The sequence below is a fragment of the Myiozetetes cayanensis genome, unplaced genomic scaffold, assembly GCF_022539395.1.
Source record: "Myiozetetes cayanensis isolate MyiCay16 unplaced genomic scaffold, myiCay2020 scf1, whole genome shotgun sequence".
Taxonomy (NCBI): Eukaryota; Metazoa; Chordata; class Aves; order Passeriformes; family Tyrannidae; genus Myiozetetes; species Myiozetetes cayanensis.
In genome coordinates, this window is record NW_026086604.1 from 19,757,383 (window position 1) to 19,783,622 (window position 26,240).

The 26,240-nt window shown below is 41.4% G+C and overlaps 1 protein-coding gene across 1 annotated transcript in view; it reads left to right on the top strand.

Moving 5' to 3' along the window:
- Positions 1 to 3,715: 3,715 nt before the first annotated feature.
- SNX31 (sorting nexin 31) overlaps positions 3,716 to 26,240 on the top strand; it is a 29,077-nt gene continuing 6,552 nt past the window's right edge. The window contains 8 exon segments of the mRNA XM_050326299.1: positions 3,716 to 4,144; positions 9,782 to 9,826; positions 9,828 to 9,897; positions 10,966 to 11,036; positions 20,367 to 20,397; positions 20,400 to 20,479; positions 23,685 to 23,781; positions 25,366 to 25,464. Of these exon segments, the coding sequence (XP_050182256.1) occupies positions 3,716 to 4,144; positions 9,782 to 9,826; positions 9,828 to 9,897; positions 10,966 to 11,036; positions 20,367 to 20,397; positions 20,400 to 20,479; positions 23,685 to 23,781; positions 25,366 to 25,464 (922 nt within the window).

Genomic DNA, 26,240 nt, shown 5'->3' on the forward strand with positions numbered 1-26,240 from the left:
CCACTGTTATACCACAGATGCCTATTTAATCAATGTCTTCTATTTTATTTTTAAACCTTAAAGATTGCAAACAAGGCATCTGTTAGTGCCTCTATCAATGTATCTTTGGAGTGCTACTGTCAAACAGTGGACAATGCAGAAAAATCTATTTATGCAATAGCAGGAGGGTACTGTTCCCTTGGGTTAATAGGCAGCCTGGCAGTCAATTCCTGCTGCCACACGTTCCCCCTAGCTTGTGTCAGAGGCTTACACTGATCCTCTGCACCCTGCAGCCAGCCAGTGCTAAGCTGATTTTGCTGGATCCTCTGGTATTTCATTCCTTCGGTCCTTCCCTGACTTCCATCCTAACCACAGCAAACAGTTCAGAGTGTCACAGCAACCTAAAGCGTGCCCCTGGAGTGAGTGCCAATTTGAATGAATGAATGGTATTATATTTGCCATCCGCTTTCCCAAGCAGAACGTGGCTTTATGGGCAACTAAATCAAAGATTTGGGGAAGAGGTAATCCGGATTGCACACATTCTCATTGCTGTTCTTCTGAAGTCCAGGGAATTCAGATTTCACTGGGTCCTAGGGGAGGAGGGGGCAATGTGGTAGAAATTAAGATGTTCTTGAGTCCAGCAATGTCATATTGCCAGTCTGCTCTAATTAGGTGTCTACCCTTGGATAAACAGTATCTTCAGTTCTTGCACCTTACAATTCCTTCTTGATAATATTGGTAGCAATTGTTATGGACTGGATGTTCAAAAGTAGCTTCTTACCATTTTGAGTTAAGAATCTGGGCAAAAACGTTTTCTGAAATCTACATCTAATAGACATATTTCTGCTCAGGATAACTGGGGGAAAAGAGAACAAACCAAAACAGAAAAACAACCCAAAATTTCCTCCCAGAGCAACTAGGATTTATCCTTAACAGGTCTAGGAGTCACGGTCCAGACTGACATGTAAGAGACAGCTACAGTCCTTGGGACCACAGTTTTCACAGACTTTTATAGTTTTTGGCTATCCTACTTTGGATTTAACCTCTATTTCCATGATTGATTCATCTGTTGGAGTCTCTGTATGTCCACACACAAGCAACAGTTTCACTCCCTGCTGGAGTAGTTAATGTAAGTTATCTCTTCATGGCTTTCCATACATGAGTCCTTGATTCAAGGCTAGAAATGCCTCCTGAGTAAATTCAGCAGAAGCTTGGATTTACTGGACTCAGAGGCTACTGTCAAAATGTCTCAGTTCTTCTCTCAGTTACTTTTTACAATGTAAGTGGACACTGTGAATTAAATTGCCCTCTCTCACTTGCCTCCTTCCAGTTTTCCCTTTGATCAACTAGTCCTTTCATAAGGAAACACCACATCCTATGTCCACGACATCAGTTAGGAAGGTGCCCCATCAGTATCATGGCAAGTGATACTAAGAGCCCTATGGCACCTTTGCAATGGAAAGCCATGGGAAGGTGACCAGGTCTGGCTGGGAAATCCTTCAGATCTTCCCTGACAGAGCATCAAAGGCAGCATGCTGACTTGAGGGTCTGTAGCTCAACTCCTGGAGAAGGTGAGCTATTACTGTTCTCATGTAAAGACTTGAAACATGGGAAATCCTTGTTCGCCTTATTCCTGCTGTGAGTCCACATGGTACGACTGCCTCTGTCCGAAGCAAAGCTTTTAGTCTCGCTTACCCGCTGTAGGATGTGGTCAATAATGAGGAATAGTAGCCATATCCAAATGAAAATACAGCTGGCAGGGTTACAAATCCTTAGGACATGGCATTTGAAGTGAATAATTTGAAACAAATATTTTCAGCTACACTAAGACCACAAGATGTGTATGTAGTTGTAACTCCCTTTGAAGGAATTGGGCAACGGGAACAAAGGAAGAATATTTTAAAAAAAATATTTTGAAAGAAATAATTTGAAGCTTAGATTTCTCACTTGTATTTGAATTGAATGTAATCATTAAGAAAAAAAACTGACAAGCTAGGCTGACATAATGTCTCTGTCATGCATTAAGAACTAAGAGCAGTACATCTATGCCAGTCTCCTACTTTCTATGTAACCTGCTAAAGAAACATCCCAATCAAGTTGTGTTCCAACTGGCTATAGCTGTCCAGAGATATATACTTTTTTATAGCTCTGAGCACAATCAAAAATGTTCCATGAAATATCTGAGCAGTCAAAAAACAAAAATGATGCCCTGGGCAGGCTAACCAGTTGTGTCACATTGCAGTAGGTGGGACCTTGGGTTGCACGTGTTCTAGGTTAAATGTGAAGTCAGCAGATGACATAAAACAGAGATTACACTTCAAAAAGTGGGCCTGAAGCATACTACATTGTCACATCTGTAATTGGAAGCTTCCTTAATCCTGTCTCTTGCCACTGTTAGAGATTTGCCACCAAAAGTAGGTCAGTTGCCCCTTCTGCAGTTTCAGGAACCAGTTTTGGGAAGATGAGATGAGACCACCAACCTAGAACGACAGCAGTAGAAAATTACCACCCATGGTCCAGAGCATAGATCCCTCTGTCTGCCTCACATTTTTCCATTGAACTCAGTCTGCAGATGCTTCACCTCCCAAGTAACAAAAGCAGAGATATGGATTTGCAAAGTGGCTTGGGATGCAAGTGGGAACACATTCATTAGCCTTGCTCAGGAGGGGAAGAAAACCTCTTCCAGAGCTGCCTTGGGGTGTGGGGAGCCTCATCTCCCAGGGACAACAGGGCAACTGTGACACCAAGTGCTATTGTAAGCAGGTGGTTGTGTGTGTGCTCCTGGAGCTGTTAGACTGCTTATATTTGGCTGCACAGATGAAGAATAGAAACAAATCAAGTTATCGAAGATGTTGTACAATGTTATTTTACTTACTCTTCTCCATTTTATCCACAACGCCCACAGTTAATCCTGTTTCTTGAAAAATATGTACAAACCTTGTTCCAGTGGAAGAGGTTTTCCCCAGGTCATTTGGTGAATCACGGCCTTCCCAAAGTAATTTTTTTTCCCTGACAAAAGGTCTTTCAGTGAGGCTGGTGTACCATTCTCGCATCAGAGAGATGAGCAGCAGCATCATTTCTGTGCTGATGAACTCATTTCACCTCTCCAGCAGTGCTGTTGGTGTAAGACTACAGGACTTCCACAGTGATCCACATGAGAAGGCCCAGTCCCACAGTGCCTTTCCCTCAGGGTACCGGAAATCACTAAAGGAAGCTGTGAAACTTGACATGTGTAAATCATCCTTGTTGTCTGGGAATCAGTGATAAACAGAAGTCCTAGGCCAGAGAGACCTGCCATTTAAATGACACTTGATTTCCAGCGAGGCATTTTGTGAAAGAAGGACTTTCTTTTCTTACAAACCTGCTGCGTACCCCTTGCATCAGATGGTCCCTGGTTCGTGTTCCTTGAAAAACAGTGTAACTTACCATCGGTTTGTAATGAATTACCGCTTCGCAGTCTCCTACCCCATGCTGCTCCCAACTTCTTCCCTGCTCGGCACCGGCGTTTCAGGGCCCGGGTCACCCTGCTGGAAGATGCCCGCTGCGGGCTTACCATTAACTCGCCCCGTGCTGCCCCTGGTCCCGTCGAGGCCCCGAGGCAGAGCCGCCCCTCATCCCTTTTCGGAAAAGGTTTTAAAGCAAAGCCGCTGCTAAAGCTGTGCCCGGCCCGTTTCAGCGCCGCCGCCCGGCGCCTCCCTCCCTCCCTCCATCCCTCCATCCCTCCCTCGGCCCAGCCATGAAGCCGCACTTCAGCATCGCCGCCGCCAAGGGACTGCTGGAGAGGTGCGGGATCCGTGGTGGGCACCAAGGGAGCGGGCGGCGGGTCCGGTGGGTCCGGGCGCGGATCTGCTGGCGCTGTGCTCGCAGGGATAGTCGGTGTTCCTGGAGGGGTTCCTGCTCGGGACGGGTTCTCCCAGCACCCAGGATCCCAGTGGGAGATGGGGGCAGCCACCTGTTTCACCCCACACTGGTGTTGTTGAAGCCGTCCTTCATGCTAACACCATCACGGGGAGGATGCAGTGAGTGCCTGGTTCTCCCGATGCTGTCCTATCACAGGGACAGAGTGCTACTTGAGGGGAACCTATGTCTGCAGGATGAACTCCAGCAGCAACTGAGAGACAAATCCAAAAAAAAAAAAAGCCAAGGGATGTGGGAGAAAGGTATGGTAAACTGGCTTAACGGGAAAATATTGGCCAAGCAGCAGCACCTGTCAGCTCCAAGTGTGTCTTTCCCTTGGCCTCTGGTAGAGATGTGCAGCTGCTTAATTTGGGTTGTTAATCCCATGAACAACTCTAGGAAGTGTGCAGAGATCAGTCCAGGCAAATTGCACAGTCAGTTGCAGGATTTTTTTGGACAAGCCAAGGGTTAACTAAGTGTTGGATCCTTTAGCCCAAATTGCCTAAGCACATACCTCAGCAGTGACCCTTTCCATACAAGCAGTTACAAAACAGCTGGAACAGAGGCTTGGAGTATTCCAAGGAATAGTGCGCATCAGGGAATAATGTACAGCTCCAGCCAAGTCAAGTGGATTATTTCAGAGGGAATCTGCCTGTTTATCTCTACTTTTGTTTTGTTGTATGTTGAATTGCCTCTGTCCCTTTCCCCTCTATCCTTCCTCTGGCTTTCTCAGGAAAGCAAAAGGGAAAATGTGATGTTGAGCTTTTCTGTGAAAGCAGAGTGGCTGCCAGCCTTCGCTTTCCTAGACTGATCTCTCTGGCCATTGCCAGTCCTTTACTCCAAGTGAAGTCTCTCCCAGCTTTTCCATGAGTCTGGGTGCACACTGTCATCCTTGCCTCAACAACCCTATTTTAGGGCCCTTTCTGATGGACACTTCTCATGGTGGTGGGTTAGGTAGGTGCTTCTTCTCTTGGCAGCCTCCTTGCTGTGCTCTCAGTTGCAGTGATAGGACCACTCTGAAGCAGTTTTTAAGCCAGTAAACCTGGATGGGGATCAATCCATCTCTCCCAACTCTCTGTGACTCCACAAGCAGTTGGTGTAGCACATGCAAAAGGCAGTTGAGTGGCAGCAGGGCTGCCATTAGAATCAGTGTTTGCTGAGGTGTGCTCTTGGAGTCACAGCCCTGCAGTTCTGTTCCCTGTGGGACTTCTCACAGTAGTATTTTGCTTTGGTTAATGGAGCATTTTGGATAACCTATGTGAACTAATAAACCAGCTTATGTATTTGCTTCCTTTTTTAAAAGGCCTACCGTTTCTTGCTCAACAGGTTTTAACATCATTATTAGTCCTCTCAGCAAAATCTTTCCCTTCCTGCATCCTCTGCAACTGACAGTTTACCTCTTGCTGGGCTTTACAACTTATTAGCTGACTTTTATTTTCAGGTCCTTCACTCCTGCTGTTGGTAGCTCCCACACTTGGTCTTGAAGTTTAAAACTGCACTGCTGACTCTTAATTGCCTTCCCTATACTTATGTGAGGTTGCTTATCTGCAGTTATTATCTCCTGCTCTGATTATTTTGCTTAAGGTAATCTGTTAAGGTAGAAAAATGCACACATATGAGAAGTCTTAAACTCCAGGATGCAGTAATTTTTTAATGTTCCTGACCAGATCACACCTAATGACCACAAAATCCCTCAGACACAACAATTCTCTGATGGATGTAGGATGTGAATTAAGAATAAGCTTCCCCTATGGAGAGATCTCTGCATGATTATACTTGAGGGTATTTCTCAAACACTACTCTGGAGGATCTGTCTATGGCATCTGTTGGATGTGATGCTGAACTAATTGTGCCTCTTTCAAGGTAGCAATTTCTAAAGCACTGCTATTCTACCTCTCCTAACTTGTGATGCAAAATCAAGGCACATAATTCTTATTTGTGATGCTGTGCTTTGTCTGCCCTTTTTCTCCTGTTGTGCGTTTTCCTATTTCCCATCACTTTATAATCTGAGAGTGCTTGTGTTGTTTCACACTCCCAAACCCTGTTTCTCACTGTCTCCCAGAGCAGTTGTTCTCTTCAAAAGGACTGTCTGAAGGGAGCAGCTATTTGGTGGCACTGAGCTGTGATGGAGCATATGAGGTTTTGGATACACTGTTGAATGGGGAGGTGCAGATACACTGACTGTGAGTAATTTACTTCTGGGTGCCTTACTTCCAAATGGGTTTCTCAACCTTAAGCTGAGGACCCAAGGCAAATGGTATAGAGGAAAGTGTGAACGACCAAGAATGATGTATTAAAAGAGATCTTGCTTAAAATGAGTTGCTCAGGCAGGGCTGGCAGAAATGCTGAGGAGAGCTGGGCAGCTTTAGCCCTTCTCCTCTTGTGGGGATAGGCACTTGGCTGTGGATTGCCAGAAGGTCTTGTCTTGGTCTGAGGATTTACAACCTTGAACTTCCTCTGGGAGATAAGGCTTTGTATAGGCAGTAAGAGGGTCCAGAGGTGGCTCTGCCTTCTCCCCTTTTGCCCCTTTTTTTAGGAGCTAGATCATTCAGTTGTGGGAAATCAAAATTTCCTTCCCTCCTCTGTCTTGAGTATTTAGGTTTTAAGTACTAGCAGTAGGAAGGACAGTTGAGGGATGAGTTTCCCTTTGCTTGGGATGAACCCCACACACTAGGGCAGCCCTGTTTGCACTTGCTGAACTGGGATTTGTGTAGCCGTTCTGTGCAAATGACTGCGAATAGCCTCGGGTGCAGTGTCAGTGGCAGATGGATACCATTTGAAGGATCTGACCTCTGGCCTGGATTCACCCAAGGACAGCCAGGCAGTGCTCTGTACTGTAGTCATGCTCTTCTCTGGCTTTAGTTCTCTGGGGACTGCACACTGATCAGGCACCCCTCATAGCAGAGCTGTGGGGCTTTGTTCTGCTTTATTTACGGAGAGGCAAGGCCCTCTTGCAAGAATAGCTAAGTCACAGAAGCTTCAAGAGTGAGGGTAGAGATCACCAAGACAGCAGTTTGTACATTAGAAATGTTACTGGATTTCCTTGAAATCAAACAGCTGCTGAAAATCCAGGCTCTTCCTGGTTTCTGCCTTTTGATGTTGTGTTGCTTGCATTTGGGTTTTCAGTTTGGCAGCCACTTAGTGAGTCCTTCTCTGAAGAAATATAATAATAATTAACCTACTAAAGGAATATCATCATTAACCTCCTTCTGTTGTGGGACTGAAAGGAACAGATTATTTCTTGCAATTATTGCAGTATTCACTGGGTTACTTCAAGTCAGGGAGGAAATAGGAAGTGTCTTCTGTAGGGTTAAGAGTGAGATGCAACACTGATGGATTCTGGTCAGGATGTCAGACTCTACTGAGTCTCTTAGCAGCATCTGTGATCACTATAAATGACTGTTGGGGAAATAGTACTAAAGAAAAATGTGTTAGTCATGATAAAGCAATTGGTAAAAACTAATTAAATATAGAAAATGTCTTTTAAAGCTTCATTTAGTCAGTCATGTACCAGAATGCTCTCATATCTTCAGTTGTTTGACAATTTCTGCATAAATACATTTTTATTTTCACATGGAACATGTGTAAGCATTTTTATCTTAGAATACTCTCCTTTTTTTTAATATTTAATCAGATGACTGAGAAGGAAATGCCCATAGGCCTGTTCATTCTGTATATAATCCATATGTAATAGCTGTATAGTTATAATGCTGTTCTATCTTTTCAGTTTAGCACTTTTGTGTCTGTTGCTCTGTCTGACTTTGGTATCTGCACACCTCCAGTGTGACCCTGGAGGAAACACCTGATCTAGACAGCGTTGGCAGGACCTCTCACCAAAAGCCAAACCTATGGGATTAGACATAAGTAGGATATAATTTTGGTCAACTACACTTTAAAACTGATATCTCCTGCTGAGGAGGGGAATATTCATTGCAGAAAGACAAAAAAGAAACAGCCACAACTATGACCTGTATCTTTACTCCTCATTTTGGAGATACAAGCTCTTAGAGGATAAAACTGTCATATTTAGGGAAGCTACTCTATCTGTTTTAGGTGGAAATCTTGAATGAAGTCTAAGTACCTCTTCCACCAGGTTGGAACATCCTGTCTGGGCTTTTAACACCATACACAAATACATGCTTAAAGTTTATGGGCATTTTCCTTTAATTCTTTGAGATGTGAAAAAGTGTAATTGTTTGTGAGAAGTTTCTCTTTTCTGTGGCCCAAATCCTGAGGATGCACAATTGCCTTTCAAGAAACTTACCCAGCAGCAATGAATTAATTATTTTTTGAAGTAGGCTGGAGTCTCAGCTTGTACAAACTGATGATAACAGACAGCACCACTTCGTGTAGGTGAGGCATGGCCTGAACACAGAGGGAAGAGAGAGGACCTCCTTGTCGTCAGACTCCTTCCTGGCAAATTCTTTTGCTGTATCTCCTCAGTTTGCCTGCCTGTAGAGCAGAGATAAAAATTTTCAGTCCCTGGAGGAAGATCATGCATGTGAAGGGCTTTGAAGATAAAAACCACTCTGTTGCTGTCAGCTTTACATACCAAACCAAAGCATGGAGTGTTAGATAACTCTTTTACATTGTGTATTTCAGAGTGATTCACACATATCTAATAATCAGGAACTTGGAAATACCAGTGTGTTGCCAATGTAGGGAAAGTGGAGTTGTGAAAATACACCTCACTTCTGTTTTTAGATAACAGACAGAAGACAGCTATTGCTAATTCTTTCAGTAATAAACTTTTTTTCCCTTCACACTTCAGTTGCTGGAGTCATGTGAAAGACTTGGGCAGCAGAGGCCAGAGGGGAGAATGTCATCTTTCACGTGATTTAGTGACACTAATTGCTGAGTTGAATACTGGTGCATAAATTTAGTCAGTAGTAATGTCTCAGCATTCTGTAGGGAGTCTCATTTTACTGATCAGATGACACATCATTTTGATTTAGGTGAAAGAATGTTTCCAGGCAAACTTGCTCTATTTTGATGTGTTTTATAATGTGCATTTTGAGAAGGTAAACATAGTTTGAGATAATTTGCCTATAGTATTTTTATCTTCCAAGTGACCAAGTGCTGCCTAAGCCTATATATTGGAGCAGCCTGATGGTAATTGTAAGGTAGTGAAATTGTGGTTCTCTAGTACTTTTTGGTCTGTTTATAAATGAGGTAGGGTTTGTACAGAGACATTATGTACATATTAGCCAGCTGATATAGTTGGAGAAAGAATCAAACTTTCAGACAGTTTGTGTTCCTGAAAGATTCTCTGATTTGAGTTTGGGTTTTTTGTTTGTTTGTTTAGTTGGGTTTTCTGGTTTTGGTTTTTTTCTTTGTCAATATTAGATGATCAGATAAATGTTACCACCTCTCTCAGACAAAATAATAGAAGCCTCTGAGGTAGCACAAGTCAAGGGCAAAAGTCACCAGCCAGTAAAAAGTAGTTCTGTGGGTACCATCCACGGTGGTAGTGGATCAAGGGTTGGACTTGATGATCTCAGAGGTCCTTTCCAATCCAGCTGATTCGATGATTCTATGAAAGGAATCCTGTGTGAACATACTGGAAAGAGAAGACATTTGTAACCAGATCATATTTGTCCATGAAGTGTTTAAGACCTAGCTGAGAAGGTTAATGCAATGTTAATTTTCTGATCTGGAACTCAGAAGTGGTAAGACTATAAAAATGAGGACCCCACCAAAAAAGGTTGCTCATTTGGGGTGTCTTCTGGTGGCTGCCCTGACAAAGGCTCTGCCCTTGCTGTGAGCCCTGAAGGGGGTGCTGAGTGGGTACCCTGTGCCCCTGTGCCTTCATGTCTTGCTGTCAAAACAAGAGAGCACTGAAAGCTCCTTGGAAACAATGATCGCTTCTTCATCCATTTGAAGCTTCCCTTTGTCTGTTTTGCAGCTCAGGCAGCTTTTTGGGAGTGCTGTGCCTGCTTTCCCTCCAAAGTTTTAATCTGGCAATGACCAAGTCAATGGCAGATGAGAGACAGTCTCAGCTGGAGCAGTACCTTCAGAATGGTAAGCTTGGCTATAACGATGTGATCAGCTTTTGTATGTAGGGCTTAAACCTTTGAGAATGTGTCTACAGTTGTGGCTGCAGGGTGTTTTGCCTTCTATACTGAGCGGAGTAAGGGTGTATCTAAACACAGGCCTGTCCTGGCTGTTGATTCACTGGCTTTAGAGCAGCAGCTTATCATAGTTCTCTCATTTCTGAGGCAGCTGCCTTTCTGCAGCTTTCCCAAAACATGAGTGCAGTTTCACACTGAACAGCCTGCAATCTGTCCATTCTCTGTCCTTCCAGACCAGTGAGCTGAGTGACCCACCCCTGCTGCTTCACAACTGCCAGAGCTGATGAGGGACCCAGTGTGGGGCAAAGAGTGAAGCAAAAAGAGACAGGCACTCAGACAGGTAGAAGTGTAATATGGACCTGAGTTCTGCACAAACCCCTTCCCTTCAAGGGTTTCCAGGAAGACTTGTGAGAATTATAACAAGAGCTTGTAGAAAAATTATATATCGGGTGCAATATGTTGTGTTATAAACCAGATCCTTATGTTATAAACACAGGATCCCTAGAATGCATCTTGTGAGTTTCATGTAAGCCAAGGGGAAAAAAAAAAATCATCTATTTCAACTACCTGAAAGGGGCACGTGAGGGGATGAGCTTTAACAAGGTGTTATAGCCTCTGGCCTCAGATACTTTGTGCCAAGACTTAGAAAACCAAAACTCAAGATTAGTCTTTAATATTTTACTTAGTGCTTATTTCATATTTTTCACATGAGTATTCAACAGTTTCTTTTAAATTTACTGGAAATGAGTGACCATGGAGTTACACGGCCAAGAATCTTACTGAGTAATTTCTCTGGAAGAATAACAACATTACATGTATTTTGCCCTGTTCATAGCTTCAGTGATTTAACAACAGACTGATAAAGGGAGCTGTGCAGAAAACAAAGGATGGGTAAAGTAGCAATGACTGTTTAACCAATAGTCATGTTGTATACATCTTGTTTCAAGACACTAGCCATATTTTTCAGCTTTTTGATAAGTTTGGTTTCCTCCCTCCCCATTTTCCTCCTGTTTTTCAGTTACTTTGGATTTAAATATTACCAATAGCAATGTCCTCATAGATTTTTCTTTTTTTGGAAAGCTACAGCAGGTAAGTTTTGAATATTTCCGTCAAATAGTTTGTATGAAAGAGCTGAAATATTATCCTACCTCCTGAGTTCAAGGTTCCTTTGTTATCTTCCTTTCCTTGTGTTCTTAGCATATTGGTCTCTCTTGTAAAGCAGCGAGTTCTGATGACAGAGTGCTCTCTGTGAAGCCTGGGTGGCAATAATAATAGTATTACTATTGTTTTTTTCTCCGTGTACAAACTTGTTTCTCACGTGGAAAGAACTGCTTGCTTTGTTTTTATATCCTGTGGCATATCTGGTGAATCTTTTCCCTCTAAACAGTTCCCAGAAGAGTCTTTGTGAGAGCTCAATAGAAGGATTACACACATTCTTGGATTTTGCAACTGTAAATGCTTTTTGGTAGTGTCAGTGGTTTGTACTGATAAGTATATTGATGACTGCTGTGAAAATGTCATGTTCTCTTATCTTGCACTTGTAGTGATGGGCAGAATCTGGCATGTATTTGGGTTTGTTGCAACCTAGATGACTTTTCAAACCATTTTAATGTGGTCCATGGCATGTATGATCTTTCTCTGACAGGTTTGGAGCCTTGATAACTATTGCTTGTGCCTGACTATTGCGAGGTGCTGTGAGTCCCTTTTCTTCCCTTAACACCTTTCCAGTTCCTGTGGTTCTTATGAGACAGGAGTGTTTTGGAGCAGGTGGGTGCAGTATGACTATGACAGCATTTTTAGGGAGGGGATGCTGGTTTAGTTTTCTGGGAGGTGCTTGGTGTGCCATGGTAACCTTGTTTTCAGTGAATCATTCTGGAGAGAGGGCATGTTTCAAAGGACCCAGTAAGAGGTTCATATTTTGAGAACTCTTCACTTGCTGTGTGTGATTAAGGTTTGTAAGGGGAGTTCAGGAAGGCTACAGAAAATGGTATGAACGTGCATTCCTAACAAATTCTAGAAAGGTTTTTCCTATATACTCTGAAAACAGAAAGATACCATTTATTTACAGTATCTTAAATTCAGATGTATTGAAGTGCTAAAGACAATGAATGAAAAGGCCCTTCCTGATTTCTGTAGTGAGAAGCAGTCTCTCTTCAGTTCTGATCCAATGACTGTTATAGCCCTAGAGATGACTCCCAGCAATTACTGTCGAGTCTTAATTAGTCTTGATGAGACTGATAACAGGTCTGCTAAAGAAAGTTAAATCCATCAGGAATGCCTGCAATTTACCCTGTGACACTGCCAACAGACTTTTTTATTTTTTTAAACAAAGTTTTGGCAGGAAATAAGTCTTAAAAATGTATGTTTGCAGGGCTTCAGCATGTCTTTTGACATGCCAGTATTGTGTATTTCTCTTAACACACCATTAGAAACGTCTTTGTATATTTATTTTTTTCTTTACTCCAGGCCTTTTTGGTGAGGAGGGGTGATTTAATAAGTAGATGTGTAGTACGAGTTTTACAGGTTATGTACATAAACGTATGTATATGAAAGCATGTGATGACTGTGCTACCAAAAGCAGTCAGTTATTTTGTAGAGGTCAGGGCAGGCTTTGAATTATACCTTAAATGTTGGAGCAAGGTCAGTGCATTCTCAGGACATAAAAGTAACCCAAATTTCTGTTCTACAATACAATGGATTTTCATATAAGATGTTCAGGCTCCCTGCTTGGCAAAGACAATAGTTCTTCAGCTTTATTTGTTTACAAGTTAAACTTAAAATGATTGTGCTTACATAAATAGATGCTTCATAATACAAATAGCAGTGGTGCTTTATGTGTTCTTTCCTTATGGCAAAGAACAAACACCGAAGAGAGATCAAATAACTTTGTGAAAGGCAGGAGTGCATCCACTGTCATTAGCTGTGCACAGTTCCTTTAATTGGTGTGACTGACAGCTGAATAAGTACTCATTTTGGCTATTAAAGAATCTTGCTCAACAACTGGACTTTGTTGTGCATATTCTAGTATTTATTAGGACACCATAACTTGAGAGATGTTTTATGGCAGAGTGACAAAATTTCTGTAACAGCATTGAAAGACACGAGGTGAAGTTCATCTTTAAAGCACCTCTGTGCTGTTCTTTCCTTCTCCGTTGCTGAAGATGTGTAGGCAGCACTTAGTACATGTAGCCTGGGAGGGCAAACATACCGAAGGTTTCCATGTTACTGCTACCTAGTGTTAAAACCAGGCATTACCCCAAACCTATTCCTGTTTGCTACACTGCAAGAGGGATGGTTAGTGATCATCCCTCACTGAATGTTCAATGTCCCATTGTTAAACTCAGCACGTGATCTGTAAATTAAGAACTGTGTAGGTATGGCCATCTGATTAAATGCCTACCCAAAATATACTCCCAATAGTTCCCACGTGGTAAAGTTGCTACATGACTTGTAAACTCAAAGGGGTGATATTCACATGTGAAAGTCACCCCTGCACTATCTATTGCCATATGTTGTTTCCCACTACAACTCTTTCCAAGGCGTATGGGGAGAGGGCTTAAGGAAATTTCAGACCAAATGAGTCTTTTAGCCTGAGCAGGATCTGTTCAGATTCCAGGTTCAGTCACTGCAGCCAACAAGGAACAAACAAATAAACATTGTTTATAAATATAACAAAAGAGTTCAATCACAATGATTGAGCACCACTAAAATATGAAGAAGTATGTTTCTTTTCTGCCAATGACCTGGACTGACTTTGAGTAGTCAGTCTTGGCTACCTGAAACAAGTTAGTGCACACCTGTACAAGCAACCTAACAGCTGAGCTGATGTGGGAGAAGTGACAGGGGGACTGCACTGCAGGTGGTGATGAATAGAAAGCAGTCAGTCACTTTTCTGCCACCACAGCTATTTACTGAGCACAGATCTGTATGCAAGACAAACCAGTGCAGCTTTTATGATAGAAACTTTCACTTTTAATAGAATGAGAAGATAGGAAACCAGAGGGGAATGAACTTTTTAGGCTAGGGGTCTTTTTTTCCCTAAAAATTCCACTTCTGACTTCATTTCACTTTCACTTCTATCTTTTCCTATGAGAGAGAACTGTTCTCAGAAAACCTGCTAATACTTACTTAATTTTATTTGTTTGTCCTGACCATATCTAACAGGGCAAACTTTCTAGTTTTGGACAAGCCCATGTAGGTTAACCCTGTTTTTGCCTGGCACCACCCTTACCTGTTGCATAGGTTATAGAGCCATACTCTGGCTGTTGCCCCAGTAACCTGATCTCATGGGAGAAGTTATCAGGGGACAGCAGGACTCCTAACACAAAGCTTGGCAGAATAGATGCTTTGCTCAAAACAAATATTGCTAAAATATTTACCAAGACTATCGTATAGTAGATTTGAACAACCTAACCCATAACTTCCCTGCCTCTCCACTCTGCAAATTTGGACAGTGACCAAGCTGGGGAGACAGATTCAGTGTAGGCCTTGCTACATCCAGCTCCTAAAGACAAATGCTGTGGTTCTTGCAAGATGCCATTAACAAGAGGACACCCTGTGCCTGTGTTGTCTTCTCCTTTTTCATCAGGAGAAAGACAGTAAAAGCAGGTGCATACATCCCTATCAGTCTCACTTTAATGCAGCTCATGTATATCATAGAATCACAGAATCATAGAATAGATTGGGTTGGAAAAGACCTCCAAGATCACTGAGTCCAACCCCTGATCCAACTCCAATTACTGTATCATGGCACTAAGGGCCACGTCCAATCTCTGTTTAAAAACCTCCAGGGATGGTGAATCCACCACCTCTCTGGGCAGGCCATTCCAATGCCTGATCACCCTCTCTGTAAAGAATTTCTTCCTAACATCTAACCTAAACTTCCCCTGGCAGAGCTTGAGCCCATGTCCCCTTGTCCTGTTGGTTGCCTGGGAGAAGAGACCAACCCCCACCTGGCTGTAACTTCCCTTCAGGTAGTTGAAGAGAGTGATGAGGTCACCTCTAAGCCTTCTCTTCTCTAGACTAAACAATCCCAGCTCCCTCAGCATCTCCTCATAGGACTTGTGCTCAAGTCCCTATCCTTGAATGTAACCTGAGATCATGGTCTGTCTCTGTGTTAGGCATCCGTGGGGTAATGTGGTGTATTCAGGATGCAGCTGTGAGGACAGTCAGTCATTATGCCCTTATGAATAAAATTCAGACATATTTCCTTGCAGCAGCAGAGATTTGGAGTTTGTGATCTAGGAGTCTGACCTTTTCCAGTCTGTGTTGCTGGTGAACAGTAACCTTTAGCATGAGAAAAATTATTCAGGTGTTGATGAAAGGACAGATGAAAAAATTCTCAGCACTTGAGCAAACAAAGCAGATCAGAGCCTGATAACAGGCAAGAATTAGTGTGGTCCTTCACCAAAGGACTCTGATGTAAGGTGGTTTTGCTTCTGAAGAAGAAGCATGAGGCCAAGGATTGAATATCATAAGAGAGCTGTGGTGTACATGCTATTGAGAGTGTAGGTAAAATGTAAGCCAGAAATCTGCAGGTGTTACCAGGAATCAAAGCTGGTGTGATGATAGGCTGCATTTTCTTGGCTAGAGCCCAGGTCTTTGGCCATGAAGCCTCTGCTTCCCTGCACTTGTAACACACCATTTGTGCATGCAACGGAGGAATGCATGTTTATAACATTCCCCTGTGCTCACTCGCAGTACCTCAGGAATGTGTTTGAATGTGTATGTACACAAGCAAAAGTCAGACTGAGTCTCTAAGATTTCAGCACTGCCCTGAAAATGTTATTTCATTCATATCAAACTAGGTTGTGGTTCTTATTTATGAATTTCTATTTCAAAAGTGCAGCTGGACACAAAACTGAATTTCATGTGGGAAGTTCACATACTTTCAGACTTGTGCCCTGACTGGGGGAAGAACTTTCAGACATAGAAAGTTCTGAAGAATTTTAACTCAAGGATGCCTGTTTTATTTTTGTTTCAATATTAAAATACAATTCAGTCTCCTGACCTGCTGTTCTTTTCAAATATGTTATAATAAGGACTCTCATTCCCATCCTCTCTCCTTTTATGGTCTACGCTTTTTAGCTGAGCAAGAAATCCACTGAGAGCTTGCTGAGGATTCAGGTTGGTGTTGATTTCTGCTAAAAGAAGATTACTTAACTTTAAGTTTTCTAAAGAAAAAATAGGAGGAATAAAAAGATATCTAGATATCTTTCTTCCTATGGTGGGGGAGGGCTATATAATAGATATATTTTGTGGGCCTTTTTATTTGTTTGCATTTTTGTTGGTTTTGTGATTTATTTCTTTTACTTTCCTTATAAAAACTTTTTTTTCATCAAAACTGAAACCCAAAGAAAATGTCTCACCAGCTCTTTATTGTTATGTTAATGACTGAGCTATGCTTCAAGCTACTGGGGCAGACAAGTGAGCAGTAGGCAGCAGCTCTAGATGTTTCAGGAGATTCTACCATAGCTAACAGTAACAGCGTTAAGGGAATATTCAGATAAACAATATTAAGGGATAAAAAAAAAGTGTCCAATTCTAGTTACATGGCACATTTCCTGAATTTCAGGAGCAAAAGTGTAGCAAACATGAAGAATGCTACTGAACATGTGCTGTTGCCAAAATACAGGGGGTTTTATGTTGGTACCTGTTTTGAGACAATGACTCAACTGCTTTTTCCAAAATTAAAATAGCAGCTTGGGAGAAGACCTGAACTTTTCTGACCCGTGCTGCAAATTTATGTAAAAAGTATTTTTACATCCATTTTGGAAATGGTTGGGATTGCCATGTGTGCTTACTGCATGGATTATTGCTAACACTGGTAAATGCTTTTCCCTTTGTTTTTGTATTAAACTTACGCTGGATTCTATTGTGTTATTTTAGGGACATGTCTGTATTTGTATTTCTTCACTTAAGTGTCTTCTCCTGCCTTACAGACTGCACTGTTTCCTCCTTTTGTTTTATGTAAGTAATTTTTTTTGGTCTCAACAATACTTTGCTGATAAGAGGCTAAACACAAATATTTATAACACTGAACAATGTGTGGAGTTTCTGGCATGGACAGTTCTGCCTTCTGGGTTAAAAGCACGTGACAAAGGTGGCAGGAGGAAAATCCCCAAACACAGGAATTTAAGATTGTTCTTATTTTTGGTTTGCTGTGTCATAACCTCGCTAAGAGAATCATAGAATCATAGAATGGTTTGGGTTGGAAGGGACTGTAAAGATCATCTAGTTCCAATCCCCCTGCCATGGTCAGGAACACCTTTCACTAGACCAGGTTACTCAAAGCTCCATCCAAACCAGCCTTGAACACTTTGAGGGGTAGAGCATCCACAGCTTCTCTGGGCAGTGCTTCACTACCTTCACAGTAAAGAATTTCTTCCTAAAACCTAATCTAATCCTACTCTGAGTTTAAAACCATTCCCTCTTGTTCTATCACTACACGCCCTTTTAAAAATTACAGTAATAACAAGTTGGAGATAAGAAAGTAGTGAATTTGCCCCCAAGACCATGAAACGAACATGTACTTTCAGTTCAGTAGAGTCAAATAAGATAAAATAAAGCAGTTTTTAAAAGGTGACTGTGGAAATGACTGGTTTAAGTATTAAACAGTGATACTTAATGTGACCATTTTAGATGGGACTTTTAGATTTTATTTTCTCTAACACATAATTTCTTGTAGATCCTCAAATGAATCTGCTGCACAGTGTTCCTTGAGAATTCAAACAATTCATGCCTGGAAGTATTTGAAACTTTAGATCATGCTTTATTCCCTCATGATTGCTGAGTAGAGAAGTGGCAAGTAGGGGTAGTGTGCTGTGAGATGTGACTCCCTTTGAGTGGCAGAACGGTAAAGGGACCTCTGTGTCTTTGACCTTGAGCTGTCACAGGGGATGAGGTGGCCTCTCTCCAGGTTGTGAAAGCTGCAGGGGTGGCAGTGAGGATCTGACAGAAGTAGATGCATAAGGTCCTCCGTGTCCTTTTCCTGTGAGAGCTTCATCATTAGCAGCACGCACCCAGAAGAACTTACTGTGGTGCATGAACCCTTGCACCCTCCTTCAGGCCCAGCACTGCTGAGTCCCAGGTGGTAAACTGGCTGTAGAGTGGCCTGCTTGCTCTTTGTTGAGAATTGTGTCTTTATCTCATTTTGATGTTTGCATCACCCGTTTGTTCCATGCTTACACATACATTTTTATCCTGTGTGAAATGTTTCATACCAAAATATGTACAACAAAGGCATGTGTGATGAAGTGTTTGCTCCTTCCATTTGAGGGAGGTAGTAAAGTATTCAAGTAAGCACAGGAGATGTTCCTCTATGTAAAAGAAAAAGTGGCTTTTGTATCTCCACAGAAGCAAAGTAATGCTTATTTTAATTAAGAGGAACAACTAGACCTATCTCCTGGATAAAAGGAAACTAGTTTAGGGATAAAGATTAAATCTTTGAGGATCCCTAAAAGGACTTCAGACAGGACATTGGCTAATGCCTTGAGAAGAGGTTCTTTTGTTCTTTAATACATACAAACAGGTGTGTGGGGGCATGCAGCTAAGTGAAATACTACGTATCAGGAAAACCTGTGGGAAGACTGTTTAAATAAAAAAGATTGTTATGATTTGGCTTTTCTCAAGGTGTTTTCCCCCCCACATACCATTCTACAAACTTGTGACATGTTCTTAATTTTCAGATGTTGTGGGGAAAAAACCCAAATCCAACCCTTCTTGTTTGTATTTGATCTTACCTTGAAATAACTCTTGAGCCAGATTTCCTAGAAAGGGTGGTCTTTCTGTCTCAAAAAAATTTTACAAATCTGAGCTGAGTTAGTTGTTTGCATGTTCTCCAGGGTACACTAAGAGGGGTAAGCTCACAGCATAAATCTCAGGCTCTGTCACCCTGCTCTTGCTGACATTGCAAGAGTTGGGAGATGCTCCTATGAACAGGCACTATGAAGACTCTTCAGGAAGATACCAAGAGTACTTGAAACCTAAGTCTCCCATATCTTCTGCCAGGCTAGCCAAGGTGGATACAAGAAATTAAAATTTAATTGTGTTCAGTATGTACAATTACTGCATTTTCCTCCACTATGATTCTCAAGAGAAGTAGCTCTTCTTTATTAATAAAAGTGTTAGAAGGACCACTGCTGTGCTCTGATACAGGGTGGTCAACAGAAAGAGGAGCTGCAGTGGTTTGAAACTGGGGCACTGTCACTGCACACCATTCCAGTAGCACTTGCTCTGGTCTATTCAGATACCAGAGCCTCATTATTCTCTCTTGCAGGTGGGAGTGGAAGGCTTAGACAAAGTTATTCAAAAACAAAGCCTTGCCTGTGAGTCTCGTGATACCGAAAGAAATCCCTTGTTGTATAAATTCCTTCTCAGAGAGGAGTCTATGTGAGGCTGAATCCTATCTTAGCCCTGGATTGTGTTAACGGTTTAAATTTAAAGGAATTATAGAGGTATAATTAAACTACTTTGTCCCAATGATGGCAAAACAGATATACAAATTAATTTATTATGACAAATTAACAAATAGGTAAACAGATGAAAGACCTTAATCAGAATTATTTACTACACAATATAAACACTAAAAATCTAAAATAGAGTATAGTATAGCATAGAGTATGGTGCACTGTAACAAAGCAATTATTGAAGCAGTTATATTAAGTAGAGATCTGATGTAACCCACCTAGAACAACACTTGTGTAGAGATCTCTTTCTCTCAACCTTGAGGAGTAACCCTGGTGAGAGTCCCCAGCCCAAGGGAGGAATCTCCACACACACTCCAAGAAGGGTTATGTCAGCAGAACCTGACTGCATGAGAGGGGACTGGACTAATAGTATAAAGTGATTGACTGCTAATCACACATTTACAGGCCAGCTATCAGCTTTTCTGTTAAATCAGACTTCAAAAAGTAGGGTGTGTATTCAAAGTTTGATGAACCAGGATGGTTTTAGCATAATTAACACCAAGATAGCACCCTGGCTGCGGCAGTTGATGCTGCATGATAGCTTGCATGATAGCTTGATTGGATTTTAGGTCTTATCAGGGTGGGTCTATCCTGCCACATTCTCACTAGACATTTTCCTAGGTATAGGCACATGGATGCTTTTTTTCCTTTTGGCAAGATTGTGGCTTCGAATATTCACATGCAGTTGGGTATCCACCTCCTCTTTTTGCAGCCTCTATTTCCTATGACAGTGACTGCATCATTCCTACAAACACTGAGACATTAGGTACCTACGTCACTTAACATCAGTGACACTCCTCTAATTCTTCAGTAACTTCCCATTTGCTGTTCTGCATATTTTTTCGTAATCTACAAGCTTTAACAGTAAAATAGGAAATGGAGCATCAGTATCTTCATAAGGGCTTCAGCAGTATGGAAAACAATAAAATAGTGTTCTGTTTCTACCTGACAGGATACATTTAAAATCCAAACCCAGAGAGCCTTTTTGGTTTTTACCTTGCTGATGACAGCAATATTAGACTTGATATCCAGACACTGGACACTGCAGAGGGAATATTGGAGTTAGTGACTATCTAGAATTGTGTTGGAAGTTTCTGTTTGTGAGAAATAGGAAAAAATGAATACAATTTCAATTAGGAAAGGATCAGGCTCTCTATTTGAAGACACACGGGAGTATCTTCAATGGGTTTTAAGGGGTTTAATGTACCAGAGGTGTGAGAGGCGTTACTGATTTTGCAGATTAGCTTTTTTAGTTCCTACATTTGTCTATAATTAACTTCTTCTTAATGTTACACGACCTCTGTTTCTATAGATGTCAAGTTCAGGTTTCTGTCACATATTATAGAATCAGAAAATATATGATACCCCTTCTTAATGAGCCCACTTGATTTGGCACAGTGTGGATGAAAATACTCAAACACTGAAGTCAGAAACGATGGTCTAGTGTTCACTCATGCCTTGGCTGGCACGCTGCTGCTAAAACTGAGAGCGCAACTGATGTGTCTTGTTTTTCTGGTTCTCCTTTACTTGTTTTGTGTCCCTTGGTGCTTGCTGTGAAACTGTGGGACTTCCTTTGCAGCGTTGGTGTGGTTCTAGTGCTGGCTCTGGGATGTCCGTAACAGCTGTTGCAACACACAGAGTAAACAATCGCTGGTTACACTTGGAAACCAGTAGCAACCGAATATTGTTTAAACAACTGTCTGGCTCAGGTTTTGAAACTTTCAGCTGGAGTTCCCTTCTTATGCCAGGAGAGGAGGGGCAGCAGTGGCTCTGCATATTTTGTGTGTTTGCACATATATGTGTGCATGAGCACACATTTCCTAGCCTTAGCAGCAATAGCAGATCATCTACCTGCCAGGTGAGTGCTGCTCTTTGTCAGGGGATTCTGAAATTTCCTCACATCGTAGAGAAAATTGTGTGCTGTGTTTCTATTGTGCCTTTGAACAAAACTGAGTTTTTGAAGGTAGTTCTCAACTGGCCGTAAGTACAAGTGAGCTGAACATGTATTTGCTGTCCTCTGTCAAGCTCATGTGTGTTAGTCTGTCCACAGAACATACACTGTGTGCAGCACCCATAAGCTGGGTAAAACAAGGTGACCCCTTGCAGGCTTTGTTCTGCCATGGGGTTTTTAGCACCTGAGGCAGTGTTGGGACTGGTTCTTCCAGGAGGAGGAAAGTGTCAGAGTTGGCAGGAGACTTGTAGGATGGGAGATACTGAAGGTAAAAAGTGTTGGGGTTGGCAGGGAGATAGGAATTCTGATCTGGGGAGAGAGAAGTAGGTGCTAATAGGGTGGAAGAAGCAAGGAGACATTTTTAGGTAGGAGACTTGCATAGGGACACTGAGTAAGGAAAGGGTTTTCTAATATGCTTTAAAAAATACTAATGATTTGAGCTTGATAAACTTTTTTTTGTTTGCAATGGGTTGAGGTAATTTCCAAGCCAGACAGTAGTGTTGTAAGTAACTTTTATATGTGTTTAATGTTTGCGTGGCACTGTTAAGAAACATTAGCACTTAAAATGCTGCAGACATCTTTTCTTCTCTTGTGGTCCTAGAGATGATATAGGAATTTTGAGAATTATTTAGCTCCTGTTATGGTAAATTGCTACTATATTTACTCCTCTTCTGTGGTGGAGTTAGTTTTGCAACCATCACTCCCTAGTGTCCTGCTCCTCACGCAGCATATACCAGCTTTTGCTTTGATCCAAAAAATGAAACAAGTCAAAATCCTACTAAATCTGAGATGTGTGACTGCCATTCCTTGGAAGTGCCATCTGACATGCTTAGTACTATTCTACCAAGGGATAACACATTCAAGATCTGTGGCTAATTTCTCAAAGTAATTTGTGGGGATTGCACAGTAGCAGAGACAATAAAAAGTTTTGCTGCTAATATTCAGGTTTTTTTCTTTTGTGTTTAGACTTATGAAACTTTCTTCCCATCATACCTAGTTTCTGAATTGATTGTGAGGCAAGGGATTTTTATGCTTTGCTGCCCTCTCTGGTAACAGGCCTGATATTAACAAGGTTAAGGAAAACCTCCTGAATGTGGTTTTTTAATTTTAACTTGGAACAATCCTTTCCAACCTATATTTAGCTTGATGTGTACTTTTTCCCATGCGTAAAAACATGTCTGCTTTTTAAACTAGCTGATACAGATGGAGAAAACCCTTCTTAATTGTGGATATGAGTGAACTTACAATGCTGTTGCTGTAACACAGAGCTTGAGGTGTTTTGGGATTGGCACCCTTTGGAAGAAGACTGAAAACCGGTACTTCCACCTTAGACAAAGAAAATCCAGCCTCTCTGACCAAAGCATGAATCCTCTAGCAGGCTGCACAAGCTGTCAGATGAGCTATGGCAGGAGTATTCTCAGGGTTAGAGAGTTTTCTTATAGTTGCCACACCACTTTTCTGACCAAACTCGGGAGATTACAGCCACTGCAAAATTTAGGAATGCTCTGATGGTGCTGTGCTCTTTCAGGCTATGGAGCCTTAACCTATCCTTTGATTTTTCAGAACCTAAACCAGAACAGGACAATTTTCCCAGTCTGATTCAGTGGTTTCTGTGCTCACTTCTGCCTGATTTTTCTGTCCCAGCTATCCCATTGTGCAGCTGGTCCTGCAAATGATTTCTGCATTTTCTGTTGGTATTACTTCTGCCCTCTTTCAGAGAAGTTGTAGAGGGGCCACAGCAAACTAAAACAACCCATATGTCAAGCCAGATAGGATTTTTTCTCCTTCTGCACTGTCAATAATGAAAGCTCAACAGAGCTCAAGTCTGCTCGTTAGAAGTCTTCACACAGAATGCTATAAGACTGGTGCTTTCAGTAAAGGGGCAGGACTGTAGATATTTCCTAGAAAAACAAGAGGACTCTAACAGCTTGGAAAAGACACAAATCCTGTAAAAATAAATATTTGTGATGCTCATGAGCAATGCTGTTAGCTGAGAGCACACAGTGTTCACTGTACAATAGGATTTGAGGATTTAGTAATGGTGACCTGGAATAACATGCCAGATGCCTTGCATTAGAGGATACGTAGTATGGCAGTAGTGTACATATTCCATTTTATTACATTTTTATGTTCCTTTGAAACTTATGAAACTCCTCACAAATTCAAATGATGGATTACGGGAGTGGTTATATTTGCTTTTAAATGAGCAGTTAAATGGGTCATAAGGGAAAATTTAAAGTTATGTTTATAGATATTGAACATTTCTTCCTTATTCATGCTAATGGATAGCTAAGATTCTGATCTTCTCTGTTTTCAAAGGTAATGTTGTGCAAGATGTGAAGTGCATTACTAAAATATTTTAGCTTGTTTTTCCTTCAGTATCATGATGACAGTTCTCTCTGTTAAGTTTTACAAGGTGCTTAATAGCCCTCCCTTGGATTATTTTGTTTTGCTTATTTGTTTATTAGCTTCAGTGACTGAACCTGGAATCTGAACAGATCCTGCTCAGGCTAAAAGACTCATTTGGTCTGATAAATTTCCTTAAACCCTCTCCCCATACGCCTTGGAAAGAGTTGTAGTGGGAAACAACATATGGCAATAGATAGTGCAGGGGTGACTTTCACATGTGAATATCACCCCTTTGAGTTTACAAGTCATGTAGCAACTTTACCACGTGGGAACTATTGGGTGTATATTTTGGGTAGGCATTTAATCAGATGGCCATACCTACACAGTTCTTAATTTACAGATCACGTGCTGAGTTTAACAATGGGACAGGAAACTCTTTTGTTATATTTATAAACAATGTTTGTAGCTTACTTTCCTTCAGATCATGACATGCTTCTTTTGTTAACTGACAGAAACTTGAGTTTAACCACATGTTACTAAGCATGCTGTAAGTAAGGGTTGTGAGTCTCTTTATGGTCATAAAACATGAAGAGGCTTTTGCATCCTCTTTGGTCTGCTGATGTCCTGTTTCCCACGGTTGGGGGTACATGGATGAGGCTGGATCCAGGCCTGTGACTGGGATAGGCTCAGGCCACATCAGGGCAGTGAACAGTCTTCGCTGTTGACTGGAGTAAAGTTAGGCATTGCAGTCATTTAGTGTATTTCAGTCTTTTCACTGGCATAGAAATATTAATGCTCTTTTGAGTGTTTTAAGATGAAGGTCCAGTCATAAATTCAGGCTTACTTAGTGAGGTAGAAGGTTTAGAATCTGTGCCTATTTTATTTATCATTCCTCTGCTCCCTTCATTCTGGCTGTGAAAGATATCTCTGAGCACACAGAATACCTGGCAGTTACTATGTCTTGAATGCATCTTCTACTGTGGCTGCAGATGGATTTATTTTTGCCTTGTATATGATATAACCAGATACACAGGAGAATAGAAAAGTTTTTCAATTGGTTACATTTCTATGGAACTTTGACATTCCTCAGAAATATATCAAGTCTATATCAATATATTACCCACAGTCCTCTACCAAAAAACTGGTTAGATGCTCACATGCTTAAAAAGGCATATTTAAGTGTTCTGAATCATCATATTGGCTTAAAAAAAAATGTTTATAGGTTTAGGCCTTTACACTTAGATTTTTTGAAAAAAAGTGAGCAGGAAAGTAGAGATCTTCAAAGAGTGTCATGCTTTTCTAGCTGTACATCTGTCACACTGCTCTTGTCTTGTATTCTGTTCAAGAAAAGCACCAGTCCTGAAAGCTTGCATTCACATGTCCTTTAAAATCTATCCTGCTTAGCGAGGTATTGAGAGAAAGATGCTCTATAAGAACATAGTCTAAGGAGTAGAGATGTTCTGTAATAGAGCTATGTAAGTTGGAGAAGTAAGGAAGATGACTAGCTTGTCACCTTTACCCTGGAATTTATATTTCTTGGTTTTCTCCTCTAAAAGCATGTTGCTAACCAGCACTAATTGATATGTGAAAGGAGTTGGGCTATTTCAATAGATTTCACCAAATATCTCTGTGTTTTTTCTTCTTTTCACAGTGGCGAAAAAAGTGGCAGACTTTGAACTTCCTTATTTGAGTCTTCAGAGCATGAAGGAGTTGCACTGTAAGCTTGAGATCAGAAAGTGGTGAGCAAGAAGCTTGAGAGAAACTACTAAAATGCATGACAACTACTGTGAGCAGAGAAATAAATCCCTTGAATAACTTAGTTAGAAAATCTTCAAGCTTCATCAGCTTGACTGTTCTTTTTCTGAGGCCAGTTGTTAATTGGAATTGACTGGTTTCTGCGGTCCTGCATGTTTTCAATTTTATGACTGTAATATTCCTGAAGGGTCCTTTACTGTAGCTAGCTCTTTCCTCCCTCTCTCTTTCAGAATCTATAGAGAGGTGTTTTGTAGCTGTTTGCCTCCTAATTTTTATACCTGCATAATTCAGTGACCACAAATAGGAACATACCTGTAAGCAATATGGAAGCGAACTTTTAGTTCTGAGTTGTAAGCTGACTCTCTGGGCAGAGATGGGTTACTTTTTATCTGAAGCGCTCATTTCTATACACTAATATACTTAATACCTGAGGCCATAGCTTGAGCATTTATTTTGGTAAGTGGCCTGGCTGAAACAGCAGAGCACTCTTACCCTTTCATTTGCTCATACCTTGGGCTACTCCTCAGTTACACTGGTGGAACTGTGTGGGTAGAGAGTGGTGAGCTGGACTGGCAAGCTAATCCAGCCTAAAAGTAAGTTGTTGAATGTTTTATTTGATTTTGATGGCCTATTTTTGGCCTCAGTTAGCACTCCAGTCCTGTTTGCTGTGCAGCAAATGATAGTGCTGAGTTGTGGGTAAGGATAAACACTGGAGACTGGGATTCTGGTGCTGAAGTCCCATTTGTCAGAGTGCCCTGAGGGTACAGTTAG